The sequence below is a fragment of the Callospermophilus lateralis genome, chromosome 8 (genome assembly GCF_048772815.1).
Source record: "Callospermophilus lateralis isolate mCalLat2 chromosome 8, mCalLat2.hap1, whole genome shotgun sequence".
In the NCBI taxonomy this organism is placed as follows: domain Eukaryota; kingdom Metazoa; phylum Chordata; class Mammalia; order Rodentia; family Sciuridae; genus Callospermophilus; species Callospermophilus lateralis.
In genome coordinates, this window is record NC_135312.1 from 122,201,339 (window position 1) to 122,211,843 (window position 10,505).

General features: G+C 35.2%; 1 protein-coding gene across 3 annotated transcripts in view; it reads left to right on the plus strand.

Annotated features, from left to right (window-relative positions):
- Positions 1-10,255, plus strand: part of Inpp4b (inositol polyphosphate-4-phosphatase type II B) — a 324,225-nt gene extending 313,970 nt beyond the window's left edge. For 2 of the 3 annotated variants that reach the window (XM_076863878.2, XM_076863879.2), the window contains one exon: positions 4,575-10,255. In XM_076863878.2, coding sequence (XP_076719993.1) covers positions 4,575-4,707 — 133 coding nt within the window. In that variant the 3' untranslated portion in view covers positions 4,708-10,255. The remainder of the gene's footprint in view (positions 1-4,574) is intronic. The other variant, XM_076863880.2, reaches the window with a different exon arrangement.
- Positions 10,256-10,505: the final 250 nt, after the last annotated feature.

A 10,505-nucleotide genomic window follows, 5' to 3' on the forward strand; every position in this document is an offset into this window, starting at 1 on the left:
GAACTCTACAGTTCCTGTGTGTAGGAAGAAATTGCAATGGAAAGAGATTCTGTGCTAAAGTTCATGCAGCTAGTAGTAGTTGCCATAGCTGGAATTAAAAAACAGAGTTTCTCTTTTTATCTTGTACATGTGAAGATTCCAGGTAAACTTGAGATGTCTTCGGTCACCTCAGCCTTCCCTGGCCTTTGATCCTAGTTCTTCTCTACCCTCCCCAGGCCTGCACATTAATTCTGGGGCTGAACCCCATCCACAGCTGCATGTGGTTGAAACAAACTTTTAAGTACTTTTCATCTCATTCTCATGAGATAAACCAGTCATTCTCAAATATTCTTTTCAACCAGAACACAGCATGGTGGGCTTGATGTTTGAAATTGATATGAATTGCTATATGATTTGTTTTAAATAACTGGGACTATTGTTCATTCAGACGTGGCCACTGGGGTGGTATACACATAAACTAAAGGCATTGTATTAATAAATAAGATCAAGAAAATCAAATAGCTGTCATTGACCCCATGTTTCTCCACCACCATCCCTCAGGACACCCAAGGGCTAGATCAGTGGCTTGGTTACATATGCCTCCTAGTTAAAAGGGTTCTAGCTATACTACTATGTGCATATTTATTGACCTACAAATAACATAATAGGAACTGTTATTATTGAATGCTTGTTACGTGCATTATCTACTCTAAGAACTTTCAAGCGTTGACTCATATGGTGTTACTTCACAGCAGTTCTGGGAGGTAGATATTGTTATTACCACTTTCCAGAAAAGGAAATTGAGATATGAAAAATTGAGTGACTGGCCCAAGGTGACTCAACTAGCATGTGACAATGGAACTGTGAGCAGGTGGTCTAACTCCAAAGTCATGCTCTAGTCTACTGTATCATAGCTGCTTCGACATGTGCCATGCTACTGATTCATATGAATTATGGAATATATGAAAAATGGAAAGAATGAGGTACATATTGGTGATGTGAAAGTTCTTACACTTTTGGCCTCTGTTCCCGGTGTGTTGTGTGGAACCACCCCTGTGATGCATGTGTCCCCCTTTGTAGATCATGTTGATGGATGGATACAGAGGAAATTGAAACCACTGCCCTCAGTAGCCTTAATGTCCTTTTTTTTGTGTTAGATTCTGTGGAGATAGTGAAGGGCATAACTGTGGAGGCTCTCCTCCAGTTTGTCTGTCCACCAGTTGTTGGACCACTTTCCTCCCTATCTCTTTTTGAGATCCAGCCAGGCTAGACAGGACCTCCAGAGATCCCCTCATGTTCCTTTGTCCTCCAGCCTGAAGGTACCAGTCCCCTTATGTCAGGAAGCTACTAGGTAATACATGTCACATAAAAATGAATGTCAGTGTCTGCATGTCTCCCTCCCTTTCCTCTAAGTATCGTCTTATTGTGAGAGGTTCTCTAATCACTCTGCTTAAAATTCACACACACACACACACACACACACACACACACACACACACACACTTCTCCTTCCCAGCTTTCCTTTTCTCCCTCATGCTTTTGCCAAGATATAATTGTTTTTCTTTTGGTTCCCTCTCCTCCAACTCAAAAGACAAACTTCTTGCAGGCAGAAGTTTCTATCTTATGTATCCACCGATGTATTACCCAACTCCACAGCAGTGCCTGCCTCCTCGTAGACAGCCGAGAAGTATGGTTTAATAAATAAACGATTTATCTGGGGTTAGTCAGTTATGCAAGGATTTCAAACCAATAAAACAATATTACCCAAGAAACATATCACAAGGTATTTTATACTTTTAAAATCTATTGCATAATTTCCAGCAAATATACAGGAGAAAACTGAACACGTCTCAATTTCCAACATGAATAAACCCCTATTTGCTCAGTGAACCATTTATTTTCCAGATAATCTAGTTTATCGATGGTTACATAGTCCTTAAATCTCAAGGAAACACCAGATCTCAGCTCAGCATGGTTGATTTTGTGTTTTAAACTTATTCAAATCGCTGTTTGAAATAATAACACTGGCTGTTTGTCCAAAGGTAGTCCCTGACATTGTCAGTACCTGGTCAAAAATTATTGTGTAGGAACTTTTTAAGGGCTGCATAAGGTTGAAAAGTGGCCGTTGCTAAGAGCTTGTATAGAAGATTTCTTTGCTTGGCACCATTATAAGACTCAACCAATGTTCTGCCTCAAAATGTGGAGGAGCCAATGGAGATTAAACCAGCACTTGATCACTGAATGTAATTGAAATTCAGAATACTCCGAATATTGATGAAATATACCAGAGAAATCAGTTTTATTTTCAATGTGTTTATTTCAGACTTGTCACAACTGGAGCTGCTTCTGGGTAGAATTGGAAAAGCCCATTTAAAAAAAAATTATGCAGGAAATACACATTCTTCGAATCTGAATATTTTATTTTCTGAAGTGTGCCTCTGCAAATATGGATCCCTTTTTACACCAGGAGTCCATAGGAGCTAGGTTTGTCTCCAAGAGAGATTAGCAGGAGACAATATAATTTACAGGCTGAACCAACAGAAGGGTGCTGAGTTGGGCTTTGCTAAACTAATATCATGGCTGGCAAGGATGACATGTCAGATGTTTCATTCATTTTAAAGACCAAACCATTTCAATAAATCATTTTTACAATTTTACGTTACATAGGTACACTATCAGAAGAGGGAGTGTTTAAATGTGCCAGACACATCCATTTGTTTCACTACATCGTGTGCTTCATTTCATCCTTATTTCATTTCCCAAAGATCTATTTATCAGATTTTTTTTTTTATGAGCACATCCATATTTTAGTTTTATTCATGCAATCTTGTCTGCTGGTGCTATTATGTGTACTGGACTCTACCTTGCACATACCGACACCACCTCCGTGAATGTCTTCACCGTAGTACCTCCCTTGGCAGAAAGTAAGAGTATTTCTCCTTTTTTGAATGTCTCTGCCAATGCAGTCCGGTGAGAGAACATACAGATGCATTGGAGCTATTTAGCATAAAAACTCATCTGAGACAGCTGTGATAGCACAGGATGGTGTACTGTGTTGTAAAGTACTTAAGGTTGAATTTCTTTACTGTGCAGATTCTATACTGTTTTCTTTTCTCCCCTAACTCCTCCCTGTTTAACAGCAGACAAACCCAGGGAGCACTGAATGACTCCGATGATCCTGAAACAGGCTGTCTAAGTGACAACAAGCCAACTTCTCGACACTTCTACCCTGTCGCCTTGCTGCTAGTCAGCTCACACCTGCTGGTTGTGTGGCTCATTTTAAGTCTTGCATTACTCTTAGCCAAATACCAATAAGTTCTATGTTGTATTCCATTTTTGTTTTTCTACAAATGACAATGGACTTTAAATTATGGGGACAATGCTGTAATATTTCTACATTTTCAGATTCATAGAATTTAAAAAAAAAAAAATGTTTGAATTGTGTTCCTGTTCATTTTTCCTAAAATCTAAAAAAAGAAAACCAGAAAGTACTATGCATTAGTGAATTATTTTGCTCTTTTGTTCATTAAAAAAAAAAAAAAGTGTTTTCCCACTGTTAACTATCTCAAGAAGAATTTTTAAATTACTGTCTTTGGAATAAGACAAAGAACAGAATCCTGAAAGCTTGAAGTTCTGAACCTCCTCTTCCTCTTCCCATTCAGTTTATTTATGAAATGAAGATTGAATTTGCACAACACACTGAAACCCGGAAATAAATCCCAGGGATGTGGGAGGTTACAGACTTGATTTCCACTGTGCTAATTACATAGTTGCCATCAGCTGATAGAACTTCTGTTTGGTTTTTTTAACCTGTCTTCTTTATTTATTTATTTATTTATTTTTTGCTGCACTTAACCTTTTCTGTCAAGTAACTTAATGGAGAGAATGGCTATTTATGTTTTGTAATTAAATCAATCTGTTTGTTACTACTGTTTGGGTTGCTTTGGCTTCCGGAGTACTTTTCTATTCTTTTCAACAAGGTCTCTCTCGTGTGTCTTGATGCGTCATTTTTCTGCACCTGTGACTTTTGTACTGTCCGTGGACAACCACTCTTCCCTTACAAAGCTGAGACTTGGACCAGGCTGTTCAGAAAGCCATTTTCTCTCTTCGTTGCACAGTTAAAATAATGAAGTAAAATAGAGATGAAACTTTCCTTTAAAAATCTATAGGGCCAGACTTAATAAATTAAATGCCTTATTCCTAGAACCTGCATCCTTAGGGCTACATATAGATTTTAATGTGTTTTGAAGAAACTGAGAAATTAATTTGTGGAAAAGTTATAAAAAGTCAGATATATTTATGAAATGAAAGTGAAGCTGTATTGTGGAGCGAATTATATTTAAAGAGTTTATTAAACCTTAAATGTCTGTTAAGAACAAAGAGACTTTAATCATCTCTTTCCGAAGGCAATAATGGTATTGGGCCTGGCCTAGGATTTAATTTTGTAAGATGTATCATCACTTGTGAGAAAAAAAATGTAGAGTTGAATCTTTGTTATTTTTACTTGGACTGTTGCTGCAACTCTGCATTGAACAAATAAAGCATATTTATTTATTCTGTGTTTCATGAAGTTGTACTTTTTCCCCTTTCACCAGAGAAGGATGCCGCATAGAGAATGTTCTGAAGAACATCAAATGCAGGAAGTATGCTTTCAACATGCTGCAGCTGATGGCTTTCCCCAAGCACTACAGACCTCCAGAGGGTACTTACGGAAAAGCTGACACCTAAGGGTGCCAACATGTAAATAAACAGCAACACAAACACGCTCAGTTGGATGATCTCCACCTTGATCTTTTATTATTATTATTATTATTATTGTTATTATTATGAATTTGTGGGGGGAAGTGATCGTGGATATTTGCCCAAATCTAGGAATTACTTGAATACCTATCAGCATATGACTCTGAAAGAAATCCATTCTAAAACTCCTAGATAACACTGCCTTTTCTAGTTGCAAGCACCTTTGTGCTGACCCTCACAAAGTAGTGGATATTAATTCAAAAAGTATAAATTTCATTCATGGATTATTTAAATGCAGAGTGTCTTAGAAAAAAAGCGCTTGCTTGGATACGACCAGAGATGATTCAGAGTGATGTTCTCCACCAAGAGTGAAGAAAGGAGAAGGTAAAGGGGGAGAGAGTTCAAGTATGCCACTTCATAGCCCTGATTGCAAACAACCTTAAAGCCCCCTTAGGGAGTTATTAAAGATCTTTCTAGCAAACTGAAATCAGATAAAGTTAACTCATAACCCTGACTACTGAAACGGTGTGCAGATGTGTTTGTAAAGACCTTTGTCATCCAGTCAAGATGTGATTCCTGCTCCTAACCAGGTGGATGAGCAGAGTTAGCACGGCAGAACACACACCTTTCCAAACTGTGACATCTTTTCAAAACTCCTGCTTGTGTTGGGTGACCCAGTCATAGCAGTGGGGATACAGAAAACTTAATAACAGGCAAAATCTTACAAGGGACTGAAAGAGCCTGTTGATACCCAACCTGAAAATCCCCATCAGTTGAACTTTATGTAGTGAAGTTCATGAACTTCACAAGAAATATCTTTGAGATGCTTTCTAGCAGCCACCTTGGTGGGAGTGTGCATTCTGGCATAGGTTAGTGTAGGCAGATAAACCTTCAAGGCATGTGTAACTATAACTAATCAGAAACTAACAATAGTTTTCTGTTTATCTGATTTCAAATTTTTTAATTTGAAATTTATGTTTTCTGAATTCCAAATTAGAACTTTCCTTAGAGATCAATTATCTTCTATAATACCAATATTTGAAAAATTGGTAAATTAAGGATAACCATTAACTAGAGAATTACAGAATCATAATTACAGTCTCTTCTTACCAATAGTATTATTCTTAACTTCCTAGCCTATGGCTTGTTCCTTCTCCAAATTTCTATCCTAAATATACAACAAAATTGAGAGAGAATGCTATGCTAGTTAATTCACATAGAAATTAGGATCTATCATTGCAATGGTACAAAAACTTGAACAAATGAAGTTTATTTTCTCCAAATTTTAAGAATTACTTTTTTCCTTTCTTGACAGTGGAGCATGCCACCCAGAGCAGGGATCTTCTTTGGGATCACTGGGGTCTGACCACATTCAGCTGGTGATAATGTGGAGCCTTCCATGGCTAATGTGATAACTCCTTGCCAGAGTACAAGTTGAAACTAAGATTTCAAACAAATCTCCAGTCCCACATTACATTTCTCAAATTGCTGTAAGGATAAGATAACTTTTGAGGCTTCTAACACTCAAATTGTCAATTTATTATTTTAGCTGGTGACCAAAGGGTGTTACTGAAGCGGTTGCCACAGGGTTTACAGGCATTTTAATGAAGATGTGATGCATATTCTGGATACTCTGCCTACTGCCTACTGTTTATGGATAACATTATCCTGGGAGTCTGTCCTACCTCATTCTCCATTTCAGTGATTATTAAATGTGATCTTTGAATTGTTTGAATGGATTTCAAAATGATAGGATTCATGGTTCTCCCCCCCCCCCATCCCTTTGGATTTAAGATAAAGATGTTCAGATGACAGAGTTCTCCTTGGATAGCTCTGAAGCTTCATTTAGTACATCAAAATGGTAGTCAGAGTCCTAAGAGACCTTACATATATATCAGCCCATTGATGTTTATAGGCAATAATTATTTATATTTTTAAAAATAAAACCTCTTAACTCAAATTTTTTTTTAAATTCATTAACTAGAAAGTCAGCCATAAGGTTTTATATACTGAGAAGTCATTTAATAGATTTTTAAATTAAATTCCAACATACACATTGCAAAGGATAGAGTTTGATGTAATGCTACTGCATATAAATTTTCATTTGTCATTAGCATAATCATCAGCATATCCTTATTTAAAAAAACATATTTATATGTACATCTAAAAGTGGATTTCACCAAAAAAATTCTTGTTTCAGAAACATTCCTGCTCCTTTCCAGGTAGTGCAAATATCCTTGGGAAACTACCTAACTATGAAAGCTTTCTGAATTGAATGTTAAACAAAACATGTTTTTCAGTCTCCCTTGAACACATACAGTAACATGATTTTCTATCTGTATTTTCATTTAAAAGTCATACAACATGTCTATTTGAGGAGATCATATTGTCTCAAAAATGAACCCCCAAAATCACATTTACAAACAACACAGTTATTTTGCTAAAAAATGTGTTCCCCTTCGAATGTTATTAAAAATAGGTGTCAATACTGGATTGACCATTTATAGAGCCCTAGAGAAAAAAAAAAGAAAGGCACAATCTTGATTATGGTTGTCCCAGTGACAAAAATCCAGAGTCTGGAAATGTTCCCCAAAACAATTAAACACAAATTTTTGAAATATTTGATTGAAGCAGACTCCCACTTTGATATACCCATTCATGTCACTTCTCATATGACTAATTTTTTTTTCTCATGAATATTGCCTTGAGTTTTATCTATACACTGCAAAACAACTTTTTGTTGCATGGAGCTTGGTAAGTCCCATAATCCAATGGATCACAGCAAGAACCTGATCCAGGTGATGAATTATACTAAAATGACCACCTCTATGTTAGGGCAGTATTCCATGTCACTAGCCTCCAATCATTTATTAAACCACAACACATCTCTAGCACCTCTTCTGAAAAAAATGTGAATCCCTAAAATTACCATTTGTTGGGGGATACTTCTCTTATTTTTTCTCTCTTTAATGCAATATTTTGCATAAAATAAGGCTCATGGTAGAAAAGGAAAAAAATGTGCTTTTTTTTTTTTTTTTTTTGTCCCAAGGAAATCAAATTTCTCCCTATTAAAGGGTCAAATTATGCCAGGAGATAAGATCCCAGTGTTGTGCTTTGCTGGAGCTGGCTTTTGTTGGCTCATGAGAGTCAATCATTAAATTTTCAGAAATTATGTAAGCTGATTGCTAAAAACAATCATAATTAAACATTAAATTATGAGATACAATTGGATCCATTTTACCAAAAAGTGAAGGTGTTTATTGAAGCTTGCCACTTGCAAATTATTTTACTAAATTTTGCTACTTACCTATATGCTTGAGCTTAGTTAGGTCTATTGTATCTTTATCTTTGAAGTGCTATATAGTATTATGCTACTGTGAATGTCCACCTGACTCCAAATTCAGGAGCACCATATTGGTATTGTTATCTGAAAATCTGCCACCGTGGGAATATTTACACCACAGGAACTGGCAAATGCTACACACTAAGATGCTTAGTGCCTGAAATGTCACTTGTCAAATGTGTACCAGCACTCAGCTGAAAGCCACCACCATTTTTTATCCAGAGAGGAACATATTTTGGGGAGCAGGATAAAATTATTAAAATAATATTAATTATTAAAATTATTAACATCATTTCGGATGGCTGTAATTTTGTTTTGGTGCATAACCTCTTTAAAGATTCCTGTTAGGCTATAATTAATATTTAATAGTTATATTTTATTTATAATTAAAATTATTATTATAGAGTTGAATTTATAAACCCATCTCTCAATAATGTGCTGCAAGAGAAATCTTAGCAATGCAACTTCAGTGTAAGCAGTAACTCAGAACTCATTTCAGGAAAATGTTAGTCTAATCAGAGTATCATTGAAAATGTGCTTCAGTATCAATTTTTAAACTTATAATTTTGGCATTTGCTAAAAGTAGAAAAAAACAGTAACATATTACTTTGCCCAGATTCTAATAAATATAGTTCAATTGAAACCCAAACTGTTAGATTAAACAAATTAAACTCTGGCAGAATGCTAAAGCACCACAGATGTTTTAAGTGTTGATTTACAAGCAGAATGGAATATCATTTTAGTTCAATATACAGGGCATGTTGTCTAATATTTTAGGAAATAAATTAACTTTTATCACAGACTTAAGAAACTGGCCTGAGAAGAATTGTGAGCAGTTATCAAGGGAAGCAAACATATTGAACACAAAGCATCTCTAATAGCTGGAAGCTTTACAAATTATGCACTAAGAATAATTTGCTAGGAATTTGTGTAGTTGATTGATGATTTTCGCATAAATTCACATTCATTTCACCCAGCTGCAATCTGTGTAAGCTATGTATTTTCCCCCCATATTTAAATTTCTTAGCTTTGTAAACTCCAAATATATGACATCTTTTATTTCTTTGGCAGTTTGAAGTTAGAACTTTGCATCCAAAGTGATGCTACCCATAGCAAAAACTGCCTTTAAAAATAAGAAAATAAAATCAATGTTTTAGAAAAAATATGGCAGTCCAAGCATGGAGTTAAGGAATACAAAATTGCATTTTTTTTCTTTCTGAGACATGGTGCACATTTATCACTCTTTGAATTTTATTTCCAAGTAAATAAAGCAGACTCTAAAATATTTCTGGTTTAGAAGAAACCATAACTAGCAATTTGTAACAAAGGTAGAGGAAAAAAAATGTAGGGTAATGTTAACCCCCAAAAGGTAGGTGCAATCAGGTTTCCTGAGCTTTCTTATTCAAGCATGTATACTAAGAATTTTGGATTGAAAAAAGAAAAACAAGATCACAATTAAACCTAGTACCAGAGAGAGTGAATATTAAAGAAAAAAGACTGAATACAAATGGCATTGCCTGATAAACCATACGTAGGTAGGGCAAATACTTATAAAATACATCTTTTAGTAAATACAGTTTTAGGATGAAGGTGTTGTTCTTTTACACTCATTTTATGATAACATTCACAATATTCCTAAAATCATCAAAAATTTTCCCTGGTCATAACAGGGCATGATCCAACAGCCTATCTTTAATGATGACTTAGCATGGTATTGATCACTAGCAGGCATTAGTGGTAAAATTTTCCCAAGATTGCTATGCTCTCTATATAACTCTTATTATGTTTTTATATTGTCATTAAGTAAAATGTCATGTTAAAGAGCTCTTACTCTTAAAAAAGGCAGAGTGCCTATGTCTATACTATATAGACTCACTTCAACGCACACATAATAGCCTCTTGTACAAATAACTTTTTATGTGAATATTTTCTTATTTTATGTAACCCAACATTGAATTTTCAGATTCTTGAGGTACTCATTGGGAAGGTTGGCATTTGTTTTCTTTTTGTGCTAAATATCTATACTTTTAGGTGAACCAATAATTTGTACTATAGGAAATGAGCCACACCTAGATTAGAACGTTTTATGTTGGCATTTGTAGAAATATCATTTTTGTTTTATTGTTGTGTATAAACCATATTCATTGTACACTGTGTGTATATTTTTGTTTAAATAAATATGATTTTATTTTTTATGTTTCTGTCTTTCCTCCCTATTATGTTTTTTTTTTCATTTTCATCAGTGTAGCAATGTGTAAACATTAACTAAAATATTAGAATATGGTCACAGTTACAGTGGAAATTTTTTGATGACTCTAGATTAATCTCATTTTTCACTAGTAGAATATACTTTTTCAGGATTGCTCATCTGTAGAGCAAATCACCTACACCTTTAAAAAAGATTCAAGCACCAGGTGTCAGTGCTTCAACAGTGCATGCAAGT